At 42.4% G+C, this 26,091-nt stretch overlaps 2 protein-coding genes across 6 annotated transcripts in view; one reads left to right on the top strand and one right to left on the bottom strand.

Moving 5' to 3' along the window:
- PLCE1 (phospholipase C epsilon 1) overlaps nt 1–26,091 on the top strand; it is a 249,379-nt gene that overhangs the window by 220,314 nt on the left and 2,974 nt on the right. Inside the window, exons 23-31 of the mRNA XM_045568895.1 lie at nt 1,617–1,907; nt 7,008–7,171; nt 8,451–8,712; nt 10,595–10,713; nt 15,014–15,142; nt 18,325–18,534; nt 22,842–23,000; nt 24,495–24,713; nt 25,074–25,286. Coding sequence (XP_045424851.1) covers nt 1,617–1,907; nt 7,008–7,171; nt 8,451–8,712; nt 10,595–10,713; nt 15,014–15,142; nt 18,325–18,534; nt 22,842–23,000; nt 24,495–24,713; nt 25,074–25,262 — 1,742 coding nt within the window. The 3' untranslated portion in view covers nt 25,263–25,286. The remainder of the gene's footprint in view (nt 1–1,616; nt 1,908–7,007; nt 7,172–8,450; nt 8,713–10,594; nt 10,714–15,013; nt 15,143–18,324; nt 18,535–22,841; nt 23,001–24,494; nt 24,714–25,073; nt 25,287–26,091) is intronic.
- Nucleotides 16,364–26,091, bottom strand: part of NOC3L (NOC3 like DNA replication regulator) — a 52,864-nt gene continuing 43,136 nt past the window's right edge. For 2 of the 5 annotated variants that reach the window (XR_006739307.1, XM_045568893.1), the window contains one exon: nt 22,195–23,101. The gene's annotated coding sequence lies outside the window, so the exon portion shown is untranslated. Of the gene's footprint in view, nt 16,939–19,485; nt 19,592–22,194; nt 23,102–26,091 lie in introns of those variants that run through there. The other 3 variants (XR_006739308.1, XR_006739309.1, XM_045568894.1) reach the window with 3 other exon arrangements.

Raw genomic sequence — 26,091 nt, 5'->3', positions numbered from 1 at the left:
GATTTGGATTTTCAAAATGGTAAATGAGCATTGGCTTCAACTTAAGCTCACCAGCTGCATTAGCTCCTAACAAGAGAGTCAGCCTGTTCTTCAAAGCTTTGAAGCCAGCCATTGACTTCTCCTCTTTCGCTATGAAGGTCCTAGATGGCATCTTTGTCCAATAGAAGGCTGTTTTGTTTACATTGAAAATCTGTTGTTTAGTGTAGCCACCTTCATCAATGATCTTAGCTAGATCTTTGGATAACTTGCTGAGCTTCTACACCAGCACTTGCTGCTTTACCTTGCACTTTTATGTTATGGAAACAGCTTCTTTCCTTAAACCTCATGGACCAACCTCTGCTAGCTTCAGACTTTCCTTCTGCAGCTTCCTCACCTCTCTTAGCCTTCATAGAACTGAAGAGAGTTGAGGGCCTTGCTCTGGAGTAGGCTTTGGCTTAAGGGAATGTTGTTGTGGCTGATTTGATCTTCCTTTCTCCATATCAGCAATAAGGCTGCTTTACTTTCTTATCATTTGTGTGTTCACTGGAGTAGCACTTTTAATTTATTTCAAGAACTTTTCCTTTGTGTTCACCACTCAGCTAACTGGCACAAGAGGCCTAGCTTTCAACCTTTCTTGGCTTTCAGCATGCCTTCCTCACTAAGCTTAATCATTTCTAGCTTTTGATTTCAAGTAAGAGACATAGGACTTTTCCTTTCCCTCGAACACTTAGAGGCCATTGTAGAGTTATTAATTGGCCTAATTTCAATATTGTTGTGTCTCAGGGAATAAAGAGGCCTGAGGAAAGGGAGAGAGATGTGAGAGCAGTCAGGACACACATTTATCAGTTAAGTTTGCTGTCTTATTTGGGCACAGTTTGTGACACCCCAAATAATCACAATAGCAGTTAATAACATCAGAGATCATTGATCATAGAGCACCATAACAGAGATAATTATAATTATAATTTAAAAGTTTGAAATTTTGCAAGGATTATCAAAATGTGACACAGAGACACAAAGTGAGCACACACTGTTGGAAAAACAATAAACATGCTTAATGCAAGGTTGCTGAAAATAACCTTCAATTTGTAAAAAACACAATATCTGCAAAGTGTAATAAAGCAAGGTACACCTATATAGCCAAACGTACTTCTATAACTTTTATACTTCTCACGTTACTTTCTGTATATTCAGTTACCTTATTCTCTTTAATGCCTGTGTAATATCCCATTGTATGGAAATACTGTCATTTATTTAACCACTTCAAACTGATACACTTGGGTTACTTCCTGTTTTTGTTGTGTTTTATTTTTTTCTTTTCTATCAAAAACAATGCTGCAGTGAACATCCTTGTACACACATTGTTGTGTATTTGTGCAGATATACCCACAGGACAGCTGAAGTACTAAGGGAAAGGACTTTTAGGCTTTTAATTTAAAGCAGTGTTGCTGTGCTCATTTTAAAACTAAGCAACCCCCATGCTGTTTCAAGGTAGTTAACTCACAAGTAAAATCCCAGATGAATTCTGATGTATTTCTATGCTATTGACTGTTGACTGGGATATTGTTCAGGTTTATCTTTCTAAAATATTTAAAGTTTTTAACACTAATCTGAGGCTAATCTCTTGGGGGCTTTAGGTTCCTCTGAAGGAATTCGACAGACCTGGGAGGAATTTTCTTCCCCTCTCAACCCAACCACCTCGCTCAGCGCTATCATTAGAACTCCCAAATGTTATCATATCTCGTCGCTGAATGAAAATGCCGCCAAACGTCTGTGTCGCAGGTATTCTCAGAAACTGATCCAGCACACCACCTGCCAGCTGCTGAGGACTTACCCGGCTGCCACACGCATCGACTCCTCCAACCCGAACCCGCTCATGTTCTGGCTCCACGGGATACAGCTCGTGGCGCTCAACTACCAGACGGACGGTAATGGGCCTGCATGCTCACCTCTCTCCTTTGCATCTTGTATTTCAGTAAATGGGTCTCAGCAAATGACATGTTTTGAAACAGGCAAGATTCCAGACTGGGGCACACCATATGTGAAAGTAAAAATACAGATGATGGAAAACAGAAGTGAATTTGATACTGAATTCAGTGCCCCTGATGTTTCTTGAGTTAAGGTGACAGAAAAGAATCTTGAAGGGGCCTGTAAGGTCTCCTGGTCCTGTCCCATTTTTAAAGCACTTGTAAAGTACCAGACTGCTCTTGACAGATCTGTGCCCATTTTACTTTTAAAGATATTGGGAGGCAGGGATTTTCTAACACCATTTAGTTAACCTGTCTCACTATGCAATTGTTCTTGCAATCAAAAAGTAGTATTGCTCCAAATGTTTTGCAAATTAAAAACATTTTAGCTTCTTCTCATCCCTTTGAAATTCAGATGGAGAATAATGGTCACGGCTCTAGGAAGAGCCACCAAACGGAAAACCAGTATGCGAATTACATGAATAGAGTTAGAAGCGTTCACATTCACATTTCTCCACTGTTAGGGAGACCCTGATATGAGGCCTAAAACTCCAGGGTGAAAGCAGGCACTTATTGCGTGCTCAGTGTGCACCAGGCCCCATGCTGGATTCTTGATCCCCTGTTATCCTACTTTATCTCACCACAACCCTAGTACCTGTACGAGAAATGAGGATCTTCCATTTCTCAGATGAGCAAACCAAGGCACAAAGCGGTTAATTTGCTCAAGGTTGCAGGATGACTTGTAACAAATTCAAGGAATCTGGGAATTTAGAGGATAAAGTGTTTTGTTTCCAGTTGGTTATGGGGGAAGCGGAGGAAAGAGTAGATGAGGAAGGTTTCCTAAAAGCTCATTTGAAAACTGCAGTCTTTCCTCTGCACAGTCAATCAGCGAGCAGCCCTTATCATTTGTCTCACGTGAATCCGATCCTAACAAACCACTCTGAACCGCCAACCACAGCACGGCCCTATCTCCAGCTGAGGTCAAACCGCAGCTGTAGCTCTGGGACCGGCTGGCGCTCATGCCAACAGCGCCCATTTGTGGCTGACCCCAAAGACGTATGGTTAGAGATAATGGTCATGTTTTTCACCCTTGTTATAATTGCTTCTTTCAATTGAAACTAAATAAGGTGGTGCAGATGAAGTGCCATATTTAGCATGGTGTCTGGCACGTGCAAAGCATTCTGCAAACATGAACTCTCATTAAGTGTGTTTGATAAGTTGTGAAAACGGTATGATTTGGACACACAAATGGAAAAAATAGTGAAATATGTTCAACGTTATAAAAATTCTATTTTCTATTTCTTTTCAATCTTTCCCAAGTGGCTTGTGGGTTCATATCTCTGGCCCTGTCTGTAGCCCTGTGTCCACTGGTGCCATTGGTTATTATGATACCAAAATATTTTAAGTAAACTGAAATAACTGTCAAAAGGTTTTCTCAAGGAAATGGAAATGCATTTGGTTTTTGAATGTGGCCTTTCCCCTGAAGTGCGAAGACTGGTGCATACACACTGGCTCTTCTGATGGCAAAGGAAGCCACAGCTGAAGGGGACGCAGGGAGTTGCCACTCTTCAGGCCACCCCACAATCCGACAGCACACGCTAAAGCGGCAGTTTGTCCTTCCCTCACCCCTGAAGGCCTTGCCTCTCTGTCAAATCAAGTATTAATACATATTCAAGCTGCCCCACGCAGGGGAGACAGAGGACTGTGTTGTGTGGTTCATCCTCGAGTTTCTCTGCATAATCTTCCAAGCCAGGAAAAAGTGTTTTCATATAATCTCTCTCCATGCAATGCAAAAGGCACTGATTAAACATCTCCCACAGTGGACAAAGCACAAACTACAGTCAGTATCAATGTGTTCATCTGTAAAAATCATCTTCATTTCTGCACACTGGGAGTGGAGCCTGGTTTAATACCTTACGCACAGTAGATGCTCCATAAATGCTTGCTGCCCTGAGCTGAAGCAGATTATCCCCTATCGGCCTCACTGCAACGTGAAACTGTGGCTCTTGAGTTTTGGTCAAGACCTCTTCCAGGTACTTACTGCTCTGTGAATTGCAAATGCAAATAGACAGATAAGAGTCTATATTGGAATCACCATTAATTGTTGAAAAGAATTCCGATGTTAGGAAGTGTGTGATTTTCCATGAAGCATCCCTATCAAACAGCTGAGAACCCCTCCCAGTGTCCCTCCAGCCTCCCAGTATGTCTCATGGCTCATCTGCCTTGCCACTTCCTGGATTTCAGGGGACCCTGATGCCCCAAAGGGGTGTCCATGGGCTTAGGGCCATCTCTTCCCAGGCTTTCTGCTGGCTTCCTCAGTTCCAAGAAGGTCTGATATGATCTGGAACCAGGAGTATCCCAGGTGCACACTCAATAAAGCCAACTCTTAAGTCTGGAAACTGACCTGAGGCTGGTCTGCAAACCCCCAGTTATTGCTGGCAACAGTCCCTCTAAGTCCCTTCCCTCTGGGGCAGAATGATTCCTGCCTCATATACCAGGACTTACAGGTATATATAAACATGCAACCCCAGTCAAAAGAAAAGCTTATTTTTAAAAAGCATTTATTGTGCTTTCTTGAATGATAGTCACATTTTTTTTAAATAGGGACAGTGTTTCAATATGTTGCCCAAGCTTATCTTGGACTACTGGCCTCAAGTGATCCTCCCGCCTTGGCCTCCCAAAATACCAGGTTTACAGCCATGAGCTACCATGCCAGGCCTGATAGTCACACTTTTTATGATGACTTTTCCAGCCCCCAAGTATAGGGACAAATATAATGAGAATGGTATCTACTTAATACAGGATTTTTTAATGAATTGATGATCATAAAGGCAATGATATGCTTGATCTACCAGCATATGCATTGATTCAGAGGAGTAACAGGGCTACACTGATTTGTGCATGCTCTTTCACTTGGTTAAATTAAGGATTTTCAAATTATACCCCCAGATGAAGTTCTAGGACCACCCCTTGGGGACAGTGAGAGGGCTGGATTTGAGGTCTCACCTTTATTTCAAACCGAGCAGCTCCACTTGGACCTGTTTTCTATATTGGGTCACCAAATGAGATCTTAGTTAAGAAAAAGTGCTTTAAAGTTTTGGAAAGCTATTAGGATAGACACAGTGCTACTGAAGTCAGACTTGAAACCCAAATGTGGTTGGCATCATAATCATGATATAATAGGTAGTTTATTAAGTACCTTGTATGTGCCAAATCTCATTTATCATAAAAACACCCCTATGCCATGTACATTTTACATCTCAGTAGTAAAGATCAGGAGGTATGGGTCAAGCCCATCTGGGTTCAAATCATAGCATCCACCACTTACTAGCTATGTGCCTTGGGTGTTTTCACTTCTTTGTGCCTCAGTTTCCTCATCTATAAAAATGGAGATACTAAAAGAATCTAATTCATGGGTTACTGGGAGGCACTTGCACATGAAGTGCTTAGAAGGGGTTCTGGTCCTTAGTAAGGGTGCGGTAAGTGTGAGCTGCCATTGCTGTTGTTAGCAAAATCTATCCACTTCACACCTACCGCCCCCGCGTGAGCTGGTTGGCTTCACTCTCACCCTATCTGTGTTCCTCTGTCACGCACTGGCCTGGGAAGAGAACTTTATCCCCCTGCAGGTGAGGCCTCAGTGAATCAGTCATGTCAGGACTAGAAGGGGCCTGAGGGATGGGGGCCTCCACACTCACTTAACAGATAGGGAGACGGAGGCTCAAGGAGCTTTCGTACATCTGAGACACCTTGCCCCAGGAATTGTTGCGCACAGTCCTGGCCAAGCCCACGTACATGGAAAAATTTTACACACAAGACGGGTGGGGGCCAAGTTCTTGTTGCTCCAAGACACTTACCCCACTTTGCCTTGATGTCAGTCCATGTAGCAAAGTTCATTCCGCACATGGAAGGAATCCATCAGAGGGAACATTTGTCAGGTGTGTCTCATAAACTTTTAGCTCATTTGGGCAACTTGTATACAGACTTGCACCATCAGATGAGCATTTGAGTGTGTAAGAGCCCAGAAATAGTGCGGGAATTCAATCACTCATCAAAGAACTGTGCCAAATAAAATTTGGCCACAAAAGACTCAAAGCCTTTGTGAGGGTTCCTGAAGTTTATGATTGAGGGGATTGTGGACATGATGGGAATCATATGTGACGATGACCTTTTTTTCATATTTAACTCCAATTTTTAAAAAAAGAAGTAGAAATATTATGATTTGTGTGTTGAAATTGAGGTTTCAAGGAAATGCTGTTTTTCTGGCTATTCTCCTATTCTTCCTTGTATAATTAAGATTTTTATCTTACATTTGAAAAGCAATAATTAGCCAAACAATTGTCTGTGTGTCTCGGTGTTTGGGGATAAGAAAATGCCATTCTTCCTTTCCAAAATTCAGTATAAAATGAGGTGCAATCAGCCCTTTGTGTCCTTGGATTCTGCATCTGTGGATTCAACCAGCTGTGGATTGAAAATATGTGGGGCAAAAAATGGATGGTACAGACGTTTTTTTCTTATTATTATTCTCTAAACAATACTACATAACAACTATTTACAGACTACTTTGTATTAGGTATTATAGGAATCTAGAAATAATTTAAAGAATACAAGAGGATGTATATTAATTATATGCAAATACTACACCATTTTATGTAAGGGATTTGAGCATCCATGGATTTTGGTATCCTTGGGTAGTCCTGGAACCAATCCCCCATGGATACAGAGAGAAATCTTGTGTATTTCACAAGATTTTTCAGATGGATGTGGTAAATTTTTATTTTTGAAAGGAGTTTTTGAGTGGCAGAACCTGGTTTGGAGTGCTAACACTGGGCATGTTTAGACTGTAAGCTCCATGAGGACAGGGATTTTTATTTCTGTATCTGCTGCTTAACACAACCTGCCACATAGTGGGTACCCATCAATCTATGGGATGAATGGATCATTATCTCTTCTTCATGCTGGAGCTTAGGGAAAATTGATGCAAAGTTCTTTTGAACTTTAAATTTATTAGAGAAGACTTAAGTGACATAGTAACAAGCAGTACTGACGTTGTTTGTTTCGCAGATCTCCCTTTACATTTAAATGCTGCAATGTTTGAGTCAAACGGTGGCTGTGGTTATGTTTTGAAACCTCCAGTTCTATGGGACAAGAACTGTCCCATGTATCAGAAGTTTTCTCCACTGGAAAGAGACCTGGACAACATGGAGCCTGCAGTCTATTCTTTAACTGTAAGTATGTCCCCTGTTTGTAAGAATATAAGCCTTCTTAAATATGAACTGGTTTTGAATTCAAGGCATTGCAAAGCTGTCATGTCACAATTTGGGTTGTGCAACTTTAGATCCCACAACAATTTCTTCGTCTCCTAGAAGCAGTAGCTGTGGTTAGGTATGCTGTCCCCAGGCACTGAATTTGCCAGCACCCAGTGGGTGGAGTTATGAGGTCCCTGCTTCACCTGATATACTGGTGATGGTAATCCTGTTATCCGGGGCCCACAGAATCATAACTACAGTTACATCCTATAAAAGTTGAGCTCCTTATTATTAATACATCAACTCATCGTAAGCTCCGAAAAGCTCTGTGATCAGACAAACTGGCATCGATACACAAATACAATTAATATCTTTCCTCCTTATAGTTTCACCTTTTTCATTCCTGGGCCTTTCCTTATTCCCTTTAGCACCTAATTAACTTATTGTCAAAATTCCACAGACTCTCCTTAAAAACAGAAGCCTGGTAGCTCTTCACTCAACTTTCCTTCCCCGTTCTTTTGCACCCTCTTAGCTAACAGAGGAGAAAGCTGGGGGGGGCATTGGAAAGAGAGGGAGGGACGAAGTCATGTCTTCTCACACCTTTAGATCTTGTGTCTCTCCCTCCAAAGGAAGAATGCCAAACAGCCCTCTGAGCACAACACCCGAACCCCCTGGGACAACCCCGGTCACTGATTTGCCTCCCACCGAAACTGCTTTTTCTTTCCCTAAGGCAGTAGGGCAGTAGCCACTTTTCTATTTGATCATTTTAGCTGAAGTGTAGTTTGATCTGTTTACAGAAAACTGTGAATTAATTTTTAACAACAGGTCTGTGACTTGCTACAAAACTAAATTAGCCAAGAAAAAGATTCTGAAGTTATAAAATATGCTTCTACATCATTTTAATTAGAATATTAGTAACAAATTTGTGATTACATTGTATATAAGGTCTTTTCTCTCACCTGCTGTGAGAAACTTAACTTCATCTACATTGCTTGGTTTTTTAAGATACTTGAACATTTTGACATTGAGAGGTTATAGCTAAGTGAATGCTGTTGACAAAATAGGCTTTTCACATGATTGCAGTCATGTGATTACAGTCACTTTTTTTTTTAACAAAAAACAGTATTACTAATCATTCATCTTGTCCATTCCAGTGTTCTTTGTCTTTCTTTGCTGAGAGCAGCAGTGAGGTGTAGAGGTTGTCTTTGTTTCTTTTTCATTCTCAGTGGCTTTGATCCCTTTTTTCCCTCTCCCTCAGATTGTCTCTGGCCAAAACGTGTGCCCCAGCAACAGCACGGGCAGCCCATGCATCGAAGTTGACATTCTGGGTATGCCTCTGGACAGCTGCCACTTCCGCACGAAGCCCATCCACCGAAACACCCTGAACCCCATGTGGAATGAGCAGTTTCTCTTCCGGGTTCACTTTGAAGACCTCATATTTCTTCGTTTTGCAGTTGTGGAAAACAACAGTTCGGCGGTAACTGCTCAGAGAATCATTCCACTCAAGGCTTTAAAACGAGGTAGGATAAAATTGTCCACATGTTAATGATCGTTGTAGCTGGGCGACGGAGGCTGGAATTTCATTCCACTCTCTCCATGGGTGTATGTTTGACATTTTCATATTAAGAAGTTAAAATAAGAAGCAGAAAAAAATCTAAATTTGAACACTTTTTAAGCACATCTCAAAAGAAGTTTTTCTTTTACATTTTTTAAAAATCTGAGGTATTGGCAACACCCCTTGTAAAGTAGAGCCTCTCCCACCCCTGCTGATGTTGGGAGCAATGGTCGTGGGCCCTGATTGCCACACAGCCCTTCTCAAATAGCACCCGCAGCACCCCTGGCAATTTGAAAGCAGAGATTGAAGAAAGGAGAGGAAAGTGAGAGGAGGAAGAGGTGGGGTGTGGTAGTGGCATAAGTGCGCTGAGGTTGCAGTCGGTGCCTGGCAGAAGTCCAGCATTAGGTGTTAGGGGGTGTTCGGTGCAGAGAGGGGCATGGAGAGTCCTGAGCAAAGGCTAGAACTGTTGGCTCGTGGATTGGCTTTGTGGTAGCACTTGAATGTGCTTAGGGGACCCACCTGGGACTCTTGGTAACAACATTCAGTAGGTCGGGGTGGAGCCTGAGATTCCGCCTTCCTACCAAGCCCCCAGGGATGCTGGCTGTGCTGCTCTACTCTGAGCACCAAGATTCTAAGTGTGCACTTCCCCCCACAGCCACACGCAAGCTGAGCTCCACAAACATGGTACAGTCTCCTACTTTTTGCTTTTTTTCCTGTTTCTCTTCTCCATTGTGCAAGTAGCCCATGATCATTTGATTAGTCTGCCCAGGCTGCCGTAACAGAATACCGCAGACTGCGTGGCTTAAACAACAGAGATGTTGTTCCCCACAGTTCAGAAGGCTGGAAGCCCAAGGTCAAGGTGTTGGCAGGTCTGGCTTCTTCTGAGGCTTCTGTCCTTGGTTGCATGTGGCCACCTTCACAGTGTCCTCACACGGTCGCCCCTCTGTACTGTCTGTGTCTAATCTGCTCTTCTCATAAGGACACCAGTCCTACAGGATTAGGGCCCACCCGACTGACCCCATTTTAACTTAATTACCTCAGTGAAGGCCCTATCTCCAAATACAGCCACGTCCTGAGCTACTGGGGGTTAAGGCTTCAACATATGAATGGGGGTGGGGAGGTATGGAGACAATTCAGCCCATAATAATTATTACATAAATATGAGAATACAGAGAAGTAAAAACAATTTTTTAAAAATTATCCATTTTTCCATCTCTCCAACACACCAATCACTTCTGGTGTACATCTTTTGCAAGCTTTATTTCTCTGCCCATGTACATGACACATGAGTCTATAGATAGTGTTTTAACAAACAGGCTTTCTGCTAATCTCAGTGTTTTGAAACTTACTGGTTTTCACTTATTAATGCATATAGTGAGGAGCTTTTCATATGCATAACTCTGCATCCACGTTGCCACTTGTACTGGCTGATATCATTCCATTTTACACTTCCACATACACTCACACCATAACTTTTATAACCAATCCTCTCTTGTCAGAATGTTTTATTATCATTAATGCTGCTCTAAGTAGAATATTTGTAAAATAGGAACTGTAGATGCTTCGGTATCAAAATGATCAAGTTTTCCTACTATTTTTTGTTTGAGTTTAAGGTTTTCTGTTGGAGTCTAAGTTAGAAGCAGTACCTGGACAATGTAATTACCACTGGGTGGCTCCAAACCACCCCCAGGGGGCAGCACTCTGCTGGTGAAAAGGCGCCTGTTGGTTGTATGCGTGCTTGTTGACATTCTAAGGTCATATTTCTACCTGTCATTTATTGACGTCCATGAAGTACCCTTTCTGTAGCGCATGGCCAACAAGCTCTTCCAAATTCTGCATTATTCCAGGATATCGACATCTCCAGCTGCGAAACCTCCACAATGAAGTCTTGGAAATCTCTAGTTTATTCATAAACAGCAGAAGGATGGAAGAAAATTCCTCTGGCAGTACGATGCCAGCCTCTTTGGTAATTAAATTCTATTTCATTCCAGCACATGGATGGGGATTGTGGCACTGAAGGTGGGCTTTCTTGTGGTACAGCAAAGTGGTCAGTGAGAGTTACTAATTAGGTAGCCATGGAAATAATAACAATAATGGCTGACACCTGGCACTTACTTAAGCACTTTGCATATATACGGACTCCCTTGATCCTCTCAATGACTGCAGGAGGCGGCTAGTGGTATCATCGCCATTTACGGATGAGGAAGGTAAGAGCTGAGTTTCGTCCAAGGTCACAAGCTAGCAAGCAGCAGACCAGGATTTAACCCAAGTTCTTCTCGTATCGAAGTGCTTACCAGGGAAGTGAGCCAAAAATGATGTGGGGGAAAAGATTTATTAACAAGTCCTAGTAGGAAGCATCTCAATACTTCCAGAAACTTTAAACTAGGAAAATCCTTTGCTTCTTCCGCAGTCCGGGTGCAGACATCACAGGGTAGAGTAGGCTTGGGATGGGCAGGTGGCACTGCTGGCCGTGCATAATTTGCACCCTGGTGCTTAGGAAGATGCAGAATCTGCACCCGTGGGCATGGGAGAGGGACAATGTAAAAAAGTGCCACCGTTGCAGAATCTATGTTTTAGCAAGTTCCCCATGGAGGGTTCATGCCCACTGAAGCTTGAGAACCCTTGGACCAGATCTCACCCCACTAGCGCAGATTATTTCTTTAAACAAGAAACTACTTTAATTCACTGGCTAATTCTATTCTGCTTCCTCACTAAGTTAAAGATAATTTTTTTTTTTGAGACCAGAGTGCAGTGTAACCTTAAACTCCTGGGCTCAAGCAATTCTCCTGCCTCAGCCTCCCGAGTAGCTGGGACTACAGGCATGCACCACCATGGCTGGCTAATTTTTCTATTTTTGGTAGAGAAAGGGGGAGGGTCTCAGTCTTGCTCAGGCTGGTCTTGAACTCCTGGCCTCAAGGAATCCTCCTGCCTCGGCCTCCCAGAGTGCTAGCATTATAGGCATGAGCCACTACGCCCAGCCTAAATTAAAAATGAATTTTAAAAGGGTGTGCATTGATTACCCTCTTTACATGTTTAATAGTCTGATCACTTTTGTGTCAATCTCACACTTCGACACAGTCCTAACAATCTTTGGAAAGGCACCTTCCGGGCTCACAGTGGCACTAGCCTTGATTACTTCCACCACCACCTCCAAATAGCCTTGTTTTCTTCTCTGCCCTTCTCTTGCCCTCACCCCTGTCAGTTTCTTCTCTCTTCGTCCCTGACCTTGCTTTCTCAGTTTTCCTCCTTTCCCTTCATTGCTCCACAGCAACCTTGGCTGCACATTGGTATCACATGAGAGCTTTAAAAAAAAAAATCCTTGTGCCCAGCCCACACCCACGCCAATTAAAGCCGAACCTGTCGGGGTGGGCCCCAGGCATCATTCTTTTTAAAGCTCCCCAGGTGATTCCAGTGTGTGCCCAAGATTGAGAACAGCACTTGGGCGAAGGTGGAGGGAGGTATGGCCTCCACCTTGGGCAGAGGACTGACACGCAGGGACTGGTACCAGAGTGTTATGAATCAGATGCTTTAAGAAAGACAGAGCAGGGATGAGCCCCCGGTTCTGGGTTTAATATCTATTAAAGCTGAAGATTCCACAAATGCCATGAATGAACTGTTTTTACTCACAACACTTCGGACACCAAACAGCATGGTATCTTTCCAACTCTCCGGCACCAGCTGGGTGTCCTACACTTCAGTTCAATCCTAACATGACCTGTCCAGAATTAGTGTCAGATCCCACAAGTTAAGGGCTCTGTCCCACCAGACTACCCTGGGAGTCACCGGGACTTCTGACCCACCAACTATAAATTCAGGGGGGTTAACCCCCTCCTCAGGTTCAGTAATTCTCTAGAATGACTCACAGAACTCAGGAAAGTGCTTTACTTACTAGTACCAGTTTATTATAAGATATACGACCCAGGAACAGCCAAATGGAAGGGATGCACAGGACAAGGCCTAGGAGGAGGGGTGGGGAGCTTCCCTGTCCTCTGCAAGCCACCTTCCCAGAACCTCGATGGGTTCACCAACCCGGAAGCTGTCTGAACCACGTCGTTTAGGGTTTTTATGGAGGTTTCATTATGTAGGCATGATTGATTAAATCACTGGTCATTGGTGATTGGCTCAATCTCCAGCCCCTCTCCCCTCCCTGAGGTTTGGCAATGGGGCTGAGGGTTCCACCTCTCTAATCATGCCTTGATCTTTCTCAGCCACCAGTCATGTCATTAGCAACAAGAGACACTCTCATGATTCCAGAGATTCCAAGGGTTTTAGGAGCTGTGTGCCAGGAGCTGGGGATGAAGACCAAATATTTACTTTTTATTGTATCACAGCATGCCCCCTTCGGGGTTCCCAGGCAGCAGCATATATGCTTGGTAAATATGCATTCTTTGACCATGGAGGGTATTACCTTCCATTTCTGAAGCCAATAACTGCAGATCATCCTAGACCTCCTCCTCTCTTCTGCCCGCTTTAAGATTTGATAATTCTGTCTGCTTAGTATCTTTCCAATCTGTTCATCGTGGCTGTCCCAACTGCCTTGGTCCTCGTTCTTTCTCACCTGGCTGGTGGCAGTGGGTTCCTAACTGGTCTCTATTCCTCTGGGATTGGCCCCCTGTCTGTCTTCCTTCAGGGCCCCCCAAACAGATCTAGCCAAAACCTGAGTCCAATCATGCCACTGCTCTGTTAAAAATCCTTCACTGGTTCTCCGTTGCTTTCAGGGTAAAGGTTATACCAGAGGGAACAAATTCAAATGCCAGGAGGGTGCCAAGGGGATAACGTGGCAACACGTAGGTGTGCTGGGCAGAGACTGGGCGCTTGTGGGTCATTTCGAGGGCGGCTGTGACCCAGCTCTCAGCTCTAGCTGCTTGTCGCCACGTGGTGTCACCAGATCTTTTGTTTCTTAAGAGAATCAAGATATCTGGATTTTTGTAAATGTTGGTAACTATTTCACCTTTTAAAAAATGCAGTGTAGATTCAAAAACATACAGTTAAAATATATGCATTTTATGGTGTTCAAATCATACCTCAATAAAACTAATGAAATAAAAACATATTGTGCAAATATTTGATAGCACAGCAAAGTGACTACAGTCAACAATAAGTTAAGCTATACTTTAAAATAACCAAGAGTGGATTTGGAATATTCCTGACACAGAGAAATGATAAATGCTTGAGGTTGTGGCTATCCCAATTACTCTGATTTTGAGTAATTGATTTTGAGTAATCAGTAATCTGATTCTGATATAGGCTGGAGATGTGTGCCTGTATCTTTGTACGCCTGTATCAAAGCATCACATGTACTCCATAAATATATACAACTATAATATTATGTACCTATAATAATTAAAAATAGGCCAGGCGTGGTGGCACATGCCCATAATCACAGCACTTTGGGAGAGCTGAGGTGAGAGGATCACCTGAGGCCAGGAGTTCAAGATCAGCCTGGGCAACATAGCAAGATCCTGTCTCTATAAACAAGTTTTTTTTTTTTAAATTAGCCAGGTGTGGTGGTGCATACCTGTAGTCCTGGCTACTTGAGAAACTAATGAGGAAGAGCACTTGGGCCCAGGAGTTCGAGGCTATAGTGAGCTATGATCACACCACTATACTCTAGCCTGGGCGACAGATTGAGACCCTGTCTCAAAATATAAATTAAATTTAATTTAAAATTTAATTTTAGTTGTGGCTCATGCCTGTAATCCTAGCACCTTGGGAGGCCAAGGTGGGAGGATCATTTGAGGCCAGGAGTTCAAGACCAGCCTGAGCAAGAGCGAGACCCTGTCTCTACAAAAAACACAAAAATTAGCTGGGCATGGCAATGTGCACCTGTAGTCCAAGCTACTCAGGAAGCTGAGGCAAGAAGATACCTTTAGCCCAGGAGTTTGAGGTTGCAGTGAGCTATGATGATGCCACTGCACTCTAGTCTGTCTGAATTCAATAAATATTGTGGAATTTCAGTTCATAAGTAAGGACTAATAGACATTTCCAATAATATCAGTCCCTAATTATGATGGAAAGAGACACTGTGATTTAAAATAAATTAATATTTTGGCAGTGTGCAGCTAAATAGCCCTACTAAACTATTGAGGAAGATGTACCATTGCCTCTTCTACCACACTAAGATGCATCAGGTTACAAATATGCATTGTCATGTTTGCATTGACATGTCCCTATACATTCTTCTAAGTACTAGCACTTTTGTATTGAATGCAGCCTAGAATCATGTTATTTAGAATGAATGAGAAACCATGTGATCTTCTTGACAGATGTTTAGTACAGAAGAAAGAAAATGTTTGCAGACTCACAGAGTCACGGTGCATGGGGTCCCAGGTCCTGAACCCTTTACTGTTTTCACCATTAATGAAGGCACCAAGGCAAAGCAGCTTCTCCAGCAAGTAAGTCCATGAGCCTGTGTTTGGGAGAATCCGTGTCTAATACGTATGGATGTACGTGTACGTAAATATACACAGATGCACGTAAATACAAAAAAGCCCATGTTGATGATATGCCTTCTGATGACTTGTAAATGTGTTATTCAATGTTGAGATCCACCCTAAGAATGATCTGAGGTATCTTGGTACCACTAGACAGGCTACCTTAACCTGCAGGGAAGAATTCTTAACAATTCTTCAGCTACATAAAGCACTGGGTACTAGAAGGATAAAGACCGGAATGAACGGCCCTCCAGCCAATGTATCCTCTTTCTCTCTAAGCCCAGACGTGGGCCTCATCTTTCTTCTTAATGCAGAGCTTATTAATCAATTACAATTTGCACAAGCTGAATGAAGTCTGTTTGCCATCCCGGGCTGGATCAAATTCTTAGAGCATCGGTGTGGGCCAAGAAGGTATCTTCTGCCCTCCCTTCTAAGGCCTTTCCTTTGCATGTGGGCATCCCCCTTGCTCCCCTTCCCCGGGCATTTGGCCTGGCCTTGGAGGTCCTAGCCCTCTGGTGGTGGTAAGAGGCATGGAGGGCCAAAAACCAGAGAATGAGAGCCTGTTACCCCAAGCCCTGTAGCAGACGTGGCCTGAGCCCCCTTGTGCTGTGCCACTTCTGCCCTGGACACGCCCTAAGGATTTTTGTGGCCTCCTGCAGGCAGGGGCACCATCTGTGGGGGGACTTGTGAGAGCGGGAGAGCCAGGAGCAAGGAGCAGCACCAAGAAGAGGGAGGCCTGCTCCCCAAAAGGGCAGGCAGGGCCCACCTGTAATTCCTTTTCTCGCCACACTAAAAACGCTACCTTTGCTTGGGACAGTGGCCTAATATCCTTGCAGATGATTCTGTCCTTATTTCAGAATTCTGTCCCATTTCAGAATTCCTTCTCCTCCATGCAGTAGACCAAGGGGAGCAATGACCAAGGGGAGTGACCCTTGAGCGTCCTCCAAAGTTAGGGTGTGTGATGAGATGTAGCTGGGATCATATAATGTATGGGAGAATCAAAACCAACTGAACCCCCACACACGGCAAGTGTTAAAGAGCGGCTCTGTCCTTTCAGGGCACATCTCTATGGACAGGCCAACATTCTGCCCATTTTATAATTGACTTAAATAGAGTCAGAGAAAACAGCTTAGGTGCGAAATTTCATAGAGTATCAAACAGAAGCTACTGCCAAGAGTTTTTTGTTTTTGTTTTGTTTTAATCCGTCAGTTTCTGAACGTCAATGTCCACTATCGCAAAGCAGTGTTGAGGTTTTTTAGAGTAGGGAAATCTTTCTATGAGCCACCCATGAAAAGAAGCCCATTGCTTTATTGTCACCACGCAAATAAACACATGGATATAAGGCAGGACTAAGCAGGGGGTGACACTGGCCCTGTCGTGGAGGTGACAGTGCCAGCTGACCTCCAGGAGTATCCCTGTGGTAGTGGTTACTTGCTTAAATCAGTCTGTTTGCTTTGGCCCCATAGAGTCAATAGCACAGTTGGTTACAGACCAAGGGCTGGGCTGGAGGGACCAGAGTCTTCCTGAGAATCTTCTGCCCCCACCACCCCCACAGATTACACTCTGCTTTTCCTCCCAGCGAGACGTGTTAGCTCTGGTCTTTGCCTCATTGGCAAGGGCCTGAGTAGAAGGGTGTTTGCTTAATCTAGTCCAGATGGTGGCAGCTTTCTGTCATCAGCAAGCTACTTCTCCTAGGAAGGCAGCAAAGGGAGTGTCTTCATCGTGAACTCCCTTCGAGTTCAGTCTTCTGTGGTAATCTGTACACCATGAGTGAGAAAGAATACGTTGGTAAAAGTAAATATATTTTTTTCTTTGAGACAGGGTATCACTCTTATCACCTGGACTAGAGTGCAGTGGCATCATCATAGCTCACTGCCACCTCAAACTCCTGCCAGCCTCCTGAGTAGCTGGCACTACAGACACGTGTCACTACACCCAGCTAATTGTTTTTCTATTTTTTGTAGAGACGGGGTCTTGCTCTTGCTTAGGGTGGTCTTGAACTCCTGACCTCCTCCTTCCTTGACCTCCCAAAGTACTGGGATTACAGGCGTGGGCCACAGCACCCAGCAAAAATAACTATAATGATGGGTCATCTTCACTGAGTCCTTACAATGTACCCATGTTATGTTTTTTGCCTCAAACATAAAACAAAATTAAAGATTGTTACTATTACAATTCCCATTTTATAGGTGGAAAACTGAGTTTCCATGGGGCTAAGTATCTTGCCCAACACCTCACAAGCAGTATATGTTAAAGGCAGACCTCAGGCTCTGGTCTGTCTGGCTTCAGAGCCTTGTCTCAACTGCTCTGTTTGCACAGGGTCAGTAGCCAACAAAGAAAACAACCTTTTAGGCACATTGTCAGAAGTTTATTAAAAGGAGACAGGCACCATGGCTCACACTTGTAATCCTAGCACTTTAGGAGGCCAAGGCAGGAAGATCGCTTGAGGCTGGGAGTTTGAGACCAGCCTGGGCAACATAGCAAGACCTCGTCTTTACAAAAAATTAAAAATTAAAAAAAATCAACCAGGCGTGGTGGTACATGTATGTATTCCCAGCTATGCGGAAGGCTGAGGCAGGAGGATCACTCAAACTCAAGGAGTTTGAGGCTACAGTGAGCTATGATTATGCCACTGCACTCCAGCCTGGGCAACAGAGCAAGACCCTATCTCAAAAAATAAATAAATAAAACATAGATCAGAGGAGAACTTAGCCCTGCAAACTTTCCATGGGAAGATAATTATTTCCAATGTGAGAAGAGATTATCTTAGTAAATACTAGACTAGGTCCTTTGCGGTTGGTCCTGTGTTGCAAGATTACAAAGGGCTAAGTTCATGAAATGAAAAACCTAAAATTTTTAATTCAGTACGAGCTCTCATCCAGCAGTGGGAAAAACAGTTATGCTGTCTGGGGATTATGAATAAATTGTGCTGTTGCCCAGAGTGGACATAAACAATCCTTTTTGGACATAGGAGAATTCTTAGAAGATCTTCCAAAAAGAATTATACAACACTGTAGAGTAAGTTTCACTTACAAATTGCATATTGAACCTCTCTGAACACCATGAAAATAGAGTTGCTTTGAATTTACGTTTTTCTTCCTTTCTCAGAAGCATGCTTAAATTTGCCTTTGCTTTTTCTTTAGATTATGACAACTGAACAAGATGCCAAACCTATTGCCACAGACTATTTTTTGATGGAAGAAAAATATTTTATATCTAAAGAAAAGAACGAATGCAGGAAACAACCGCTCCAGAGAGCCATTGGTCCAGAAGAAGAGATCATGCAGATTTTAAGCAGCTGGTTTCCAGAAGAGGGATACGTGGGCAGGATTGTCTTAAAAACGCAGCAGGAAGTAAGTGTGTCCGGGAACAGTCTACACAGTAACAGGCTCAGTATGTGATTAACCATCGCCAATCACTACCTCCCTCAAATTCAGAAATTTCTTGTAATTGCAGCTATTATTCTTAAGTAAATGTAGATAAACAATTTTATTTTTCTGCACATATTTGGAAATGTTCTAAATTACAGAAATTCAGTCTAAAAAAATCTCTCCTGTAAGACAAAGGGAGCAAGAACTTAAATAGGATTCCTTATGCGTTATCATCAGTGGGGCCAGTTTTTTTTTCTTTTTTCTTTTTTTGAGACAGGGTCTCGCTCTGTTGCTCAAGCTGGAGTACAGTGGCATGATCATAGCTTATTGTAGCCTCGAACTCCTGGGCCCAAACAATCCTCCCGCCTCAGCCTCCAGAGCAGCTGGTACTACAGGCACGAGCCACCATGCCCAGCCCAGTATTTTATTTATATGTGTGAAAAGACATTGTTGTGAGGGTCATGTGATTATATAATGCAAGGCCTGCAGGAATTTTACATTTTGGGATTCATTGTCTTCCTGTTGGTGCCTGCTAAAGTTTTAGCTAATAAAAGGTTCTGTGCTTATCACTATAACAGAATTTCTTTGAAAATATTATGTAACTTCACACAAAGTAAGAATAATCTCTTGGCCTTGGTCAGAATGAGTCACACTTTATATTCTGTGTGCTAACATCCCCATGATCATTCCTGTGAAGAAAAGAATGCAACAATTGCCATGTTGACTCCAAAGTGGTGGCTCCCATCGACTTTGTTGATGGAGCACCATTTTTTTCCTCTGAATAAACTGGCAAGACCCTACTAACTTACTGCCATTTTAAAAAATGACATCTAAGGTCATTTTCATGAAGCATGGAAAATCATGCTTCCTGATGTGTTGATAATCAAGCATTGAATTAAGTCAGTTCAACAATTTGATTAAATAAATACTTACTGAGCACCTAGTATGTGCCAGGCTCTGTTCTGGGCAATGTGATCCGCTCCTTTGGGGCACGTACTAGAGCTTGACTGGTAAAATGTCCATCAGTGGTCCCTGCTTGCTAGGGCACAGTGGAGAGAGGAGAGAGCCAATGTCCACCATTACGTGTTACTTTTTCACTCTCTAGTCACTGTGAACAGCCTCAACAGAGCTCCAGCATCTCCTCTAGGGACCAGAGCCACCGCCTTCCTTCCCTAACCTGGCTCAGACCATAAAACGGCACTTAATTTAAGCAAAAAAAAAAAAAAAAAAGGTAATTATCTCCCCAGCCTTCTCTCCCTATCAGACATACAAATTGCTAAGACAAAGAACAAGCAGTTCTAATAATAACCACTTTATGAGAAAGTATCAGAGGGCTTAGCTGGACTTTTGAAGCCATCTTCAATGTCTCTCTAAATTTTTCTTTCCTATTCCTAGTTGTCTTGCCTCATTAATTAGCTACATGTAAAAAAAAAAAAAAACCCTCTAAGTGATAATGTCTGTGAATAAAATTTGAACCACATATTTGCATGATGATTTAGAGTGTTAAAAGCTCTCAAACACCCACTATGTTGAATGATCTCATGATATAACAAAAAACATTTTCCACCTAAGGAAACACACATTCAGAGAGGTTAAATCATGACGGGGTCAGGAGTAGAAGAAACTCAAATCTTATGGCCCCTTTGTGCCATCCTGTGCTCCCCAGGCTGGAATCGTGTCAGTCCTTGTGGATCAGCCACGCTCAGCACTGTGAGAGGAGCAGGAGGCAGTGAGTGGGTGGGAGGGAAGATGGGCCTGCTGCTGAGTGTCACAGGGGACTTCATAACGTGGCTAGGACTGGGGAGGGGAGGGATGCCTGCATGCAATGTGAATGTATATGACAACAGGCAGTAGAGACCTCAGGAACAGAAGCTTAATAAAGGCTTGTGGAAGAAAGCATTTTGAAGAAACAGGGGGATAAGTTAGAAGGGATGGCTAACAGGCTTTTTCTGATGAGTAAAATACAGCCAAGTTCTCCCTTGTGCACCTTTCTTAGGAAGAGATTTTTGAAATGACTGAAATACTATATCTCAAAAGATAACAAATCACCTTAATGTGTCTAGGTTTATTTGGTGCATAGTGATACTCAATATTTACTGCTTGAACAAATGAATTCAGAAATTATTGAATTCAAGAGGACACTATTAGAACTGGTAGATTTAGGCTATAAGTATTTCCATTCATTTTATTCCCTGGAACTAATAAGATATTTAAGCTGTTTGCTCATATATTAAAATTCCCCAAATTACTATCGGTGACCTCTGGTCTCTCCTGCCTGCCTTGTAGAATTTTCTTATCTTTTGGGCTGTCACACTGTCAGGTACATCTTTCCGTGTTCAGCCTGCCCTCCTCTGACTGTTACTGCTTCAAACTGGGGCTCTGTCATAAATTAGATGATCCTGAACAGGTCACCTAACTTTGGTAAACCTCACTGCCCTAATTTGTAAAATCCATAATAGAAACTACCCTACTTGACTCAAAAAAATTATTATGACCCTCTTGTCAAACATATAGACAATATGTAGAAAAATACTTAACAAAAAAAAGGACATAAGTGAGAACAGTGACTCTTCTGTTCATAACCTGTGGCTTCTCACTAATGTGGCTGAAAACTCCTTGAAAGTAAATAAACTCTGAGGTTCTAAGGAACACTCTTAAAAGTAATGCCTTGTGCATTCTTGTTAGGACATTTTATGTGGCAACTTAGAACCATTTTTGGTTTTTTTTTTTTCCTTTCTTCCTGACATGTGAATTACCCCCAACCTCACTCTCCGATTAAATACATTATGATCAATGCAATGACATATTATGTAGCCACATCCTATTCTGCAGCAGGCTCTCCAGGAATGGACATGAAATGAGCACAATCTTTTAAGTGGGAGAATAAACATATTGTAAAATGATCTATGTGAGAGAGTACAATCTCATTTTGTGTAATAAGAAAAGACAATAGCTTTTTTCTCCCCCACTCCCATTATAGGGTGAATTGGGTCCAAGAAATACATTCATGTAAATTGCAGGGCCATGGTTGCAAGGTTGATGGAATGGCTGGGGCAGGGCTGTCGTAGCTGGCTGGCCAGTCCTTTCTGGTCCTGGTTAGTTGGACGCCACCTGGTGGCAGTTATCCATTCTTACTTTAATATATCAATGGGGACAATTCTGGGTCATCTGGCTGGTTGGAACTTCCAGGATAGTGACAGCAATTCATGGATTCTTCAGGTTAGCAAGCACCATTTCAGTAGCCTGGTCGGGAGAAATGAGGCTAGGTGGAGAATCCTGGGGATTGGAGGCTTTTCTTGCAAAACTCTTACTTCCTGAGATAGGGTTGCTTTCTGTTTACTTGCTTTGTTTCTCCTTCCTCCTTATGTGCTCCTCTCGCAGAAAATAACTTTTCACATTTGTGAGTGGGGGCTGACAAAGAACAAGGGCCATTTGACAATCACATTGTATCTAAATTCACATCATTCCTGGGTTTTGAAGCACATTTGTATATCCGTGGCAAATGACTAGAAGGAAATATTACCTAACAATAGTAGGGGTTTTTTGTAGAGAATGAGGGGGGAGAAAGAAGGAAAAAAGGTGAGAATGGGAAAAATTTGCCTTTTTTTACTGATAACTTCTGTACTGTTTGAAAATTTTTAATAAAAGACATATATATATAAATTTTAATGAGACATATATCTGTGGCTATATATATAATTTACTGAAAGCCAATTCACCGTCAATTAACCTGGTGACCACTTCTCATAATGATTGAGAATGTTGTGGATATTTGAGAGTGGCTTACCTACAGCCATTGTTTCAGCCTTTTCACTGTGGGTTTTGTTCATCTAGTATGACTGAGTGCCCATTTCATGTTTCACATTTCGGATGCCCAGCATTTTTTAAATGCTTGAGGCCTCCGTGGGAATGGATGGGCTTCCTTTCAAATGCAATTTACTGTGTTCTTATTTGGCTTTTAGTAATTAGCAAAATGGTATATTGTCTTTCTACAAATTTATCTATAGTTAATTTGGACTCTCAAAATCCATAGCTTATAGGAGCAGATAAATTTGCATGTTCTGGGCCAGACCTATGGATCTGTAAACATCAGCAGAAATACAGTACTTTCTTTCTCTCAAAAGACAGGTATAGCCTTTATAATAGTTTAGGAAATAGTAACTAGTATATGAAACAGGAAGCTAAGAAGTTGTTTCTACATTACCTAGATACAGCTCAAATTTTTGCTAGTTTTTTTCACTCTGCATCATCTTACCTTTTACTCACAACTTTTTTTCTTTTTTACATAGAATCTGGAAGAGAAAAGCATTGTCCAAGATGACAAAGAGGTGATCTTGAGCACAGAGGAGGAGAGTTTCTTCGTCCAAGTGCATGATGTTTCTCCAGAGCAACCTCGAACAGTCATCAAAGCGCCCCGAGTCAGCACCGCACAGGATGTCATTCAGCAGGTAAAAGCCTCTCCCTTTCCTCAGTATAAGTTATTGGGATAAATCAGATGTCTGTGCACTGACAGTTCATCTTATGAATGAAGTTCTAGAACCATGGGGACCTGAAAAGGTAGAGTATGCCTCTTGAGTCTGGAAAATATTAGTTCATTCCTTCAACAGATACTTAGTACCTAAAATGAGACTGGATCTCTATGAAACACTAATAATAACGGATTTAAGAAGTGGCTCTGCAGAGTGGCCATTTCATTGTCCCAGAAATGCCTGAGCCAATGTCTGATAACCATCTCTCAAGCATCCTACAGAGGACAAGCAGGAGGCCTACTTTGACACTTTCCCCTTCTCTAGGTCATGCTTCTCTGTTTACATGGTTCCAGAGAGCTATGTTTACTACCTTGGTAGGCTTACAGGATTTGCATTCATTAAACACCTTTTTGGGAAGTGACAGAGAATAATGGTTAAGAACATAGACCTCAGATCAAGTTGCTCTAGGTTCAAATCTCCGCTCTACTTCCTACTAACACTAAGGTCTTGAGCAAGATCTCAGATCTGTGCCTTAATTATAGTGGTGTGCTGGTAAACTAGATCTTTAAGAAAAAAGAAAGCCCTGATTTGTTTCTATTGTGTAAATACTCCTCCCACATCTGATTTCACTAGCCCGTTCCAGTTGGCTACGGCACCCCACTATGTGGTAAGCTGCCACATAGATAACATGGAGATAGTATAATAGTACTTAACTCACAAGGTTGTTGTGAAGATTAAGTAAATAGATGAGGCATTTAGTACAATGCTAGCACATGGCAAACACAATTTAAGTGCTATTTGCTATTCTTATTGTGTGATAACTTGGTTAATATTAGCTTCCTTAATCGACTTTGAAATCCAGAGGGCCCAGACTTATGTTTCTTTTGCTTATCTTTGTCTCCCCAAAGTACAGCACAGTATCTGGGACATAACCGGCCCTAATCAAACATTTGATGAATGAATAAATGCATAAGTGAAAGATATTTTTGTACCAAATGAGAAGGGAGATCAAGTGACTTCTAAAATTCCTTCAACATCCAAGACTCTATGACAAAGAGGAGCCTGGTGGGACAGAGAGGCTACTGAGGGGCAAGATTCTGTTCCTCACTGGCTGTGTGCCTTTCGTGTCCATGAGGTTTGGTGTGTGCAGAAAATCCAGCTCATGTTTTTATTCTTTTACTTATTATCTGGGTATACTCTAGAGTCTGCATAACCTCTGTAAGCTTAAGCTTCCTCATTGAAAATGGGGGTAATAATACCTAAATCATGGACTGCTGGTAAGCTCAGTGAGGTAAGGTGGGAAAGTATATTATAAGCCACAACTACACAAACATCAAATGAGGAACTGGACATATCAGAAGATCCCCTTCATCTCCCAAAGTCTGTGCTATGTTTCTATGTAAGAGCTCCATTTAGAATGAATATCAGTGTTGGAGACACTGTCTATTCATTTGATCCTAACTTATCTTTCAGACCTTATGCAAAGCCAAATATTCCTACAGCATCTTGAGCAACCCCAACCCGAGTGACTATGTGCTTTTGGAAGAGGTGGTGAAAGACACTACCAACAAGAAGTCCTCTGCACCAAAGTCCTCTCAGCGGGTCCTTTTGGATCAGGAGTGTGTGTTTCAAGCTCAAAGCAAATGGAAAGGTGCAGGAAAATTCATCCTTAAGCTAAAGGAGCAGGTGCAGGTAATACTTAAAGTTGTTTTGCTCTCTTCATAAATTATTTGATATTAGTAATCACATCATAATCAGATTTGGGAGCTAGTGAAAGCTCAGAGAAAGTTCTGAGTCAAGGAATGGAGCTGAGAGAAAACTGTTTGGTTTTGTTTTCACTGTGAGAAAAAAGATGTGCACGCCCACCCTTGCCCGCCCCCCCCCCCCCAGCCCCGAGGATAAGCAGTCCTGAGATGGGAAAACCTTAGCCCTTCTTTCCAAAGCTCTATTTACTACAGAAAGACAAGGAAAGTGCTCTTTCTGACAGTGTCATGTGATTGAGGACCTTGAGTTTAACCTGATACCAATGGAAGGTTCTTTCCCTCCCAACAGGCATCCCGAGAAGATAAAAAAAAAGGCATTTCTTTTGCAAGTGAACTCAAGAAGCTCACCAAGTCAACTAAACAGCCCCGAGGACTCACATCGCCTTCTCAGCTCTTGGCCTCAGAAAGTGTCCAAAATAAGGAGGAGAAACCTGTGGGTGGCTTGTCCTCCAGTGACACAATGGATTATCGACAGTGACCAAGGGCAGCATGTTTTACCCAGGTATGCAAAGTCATTGCACCATTCTGAAACACGGCTCAACTTAAACTACTTTTGAAGGCATAGTTAGTACAGTATCTTTTATATTTTCCAAGAGGAGTATGTACCCCAAAGCCAGGTAGGAATGGTACCTTAAAACAGGAAAAGGGCTCTGAAGATATATGTAACTTGAGCTTTTACAATTTTAGACCTCCTTATTTTGCAGATAACTAAGCAAAGGCCCCAAGAAGGCAACCACCTTGCCCAAAGTACCACAACAGCCTTATTTCATCAGACATAGAACTGTCTTCATTAATAATTATTAATAAGTCACATGTACATTCTTCAAGGGCTTCGTGGGTCATTCAGCTTTCACTCCTTTGGATTTCTAGTTTTATGTTGTCTAATTTAGGTTTGATTTAGCCTTAACAACTTCATCTCCTTTGCCTCAATCAAAAAATAAAAATCTGGCATCAAGGATGTGATAGTTAAAAGAAAACAAAATAACAGAACAACATCCATCTTAAAAATGCAGTAAATCGAGGGCTTCAGTTGCCAGCCCACAGCTTGGTATTTACATACAGAGTAAATTATTACTATTATTTTTTTTTTGAGACAGAGTCTCACTTTGTTGCCCAGGCTAGAGTGAGTGCCGTGGTGTCAGCCTAGCTCACAGCAACCTCAAACTCCTGGGCTTAAGCGATCCTACTGCCTCAGCCTCCCGAGTAACTGGGACTACAGGCATGTGCCACCATGCCTGGCTAATTTTTTCTATATATACATTTTTAGTTGTCCAGATAATTTATTTCTATTTTTAGTAGAGATGGGG

The sequence above is a fragment of the Lemur catta genome, chromosome 14, assembly GCF_020740605.2.
Source record: "Lemur catta isolate mLemCat1 chromosome 14, mLemCat1.pri, whole genome shotgun sequence".
Classification (NCBI taxonomy): domain Eukaryota; kingdom Metazoa; phylum Chordata; class Mammalia; order Primates; family Lemuridae; genus Lemur; species Lemur catta.
The sequence above is the reverse complement of the archived record's forward strand: the minus strand, read 5'-3'. Positions and strand labels throughout refer to the sequence as shown.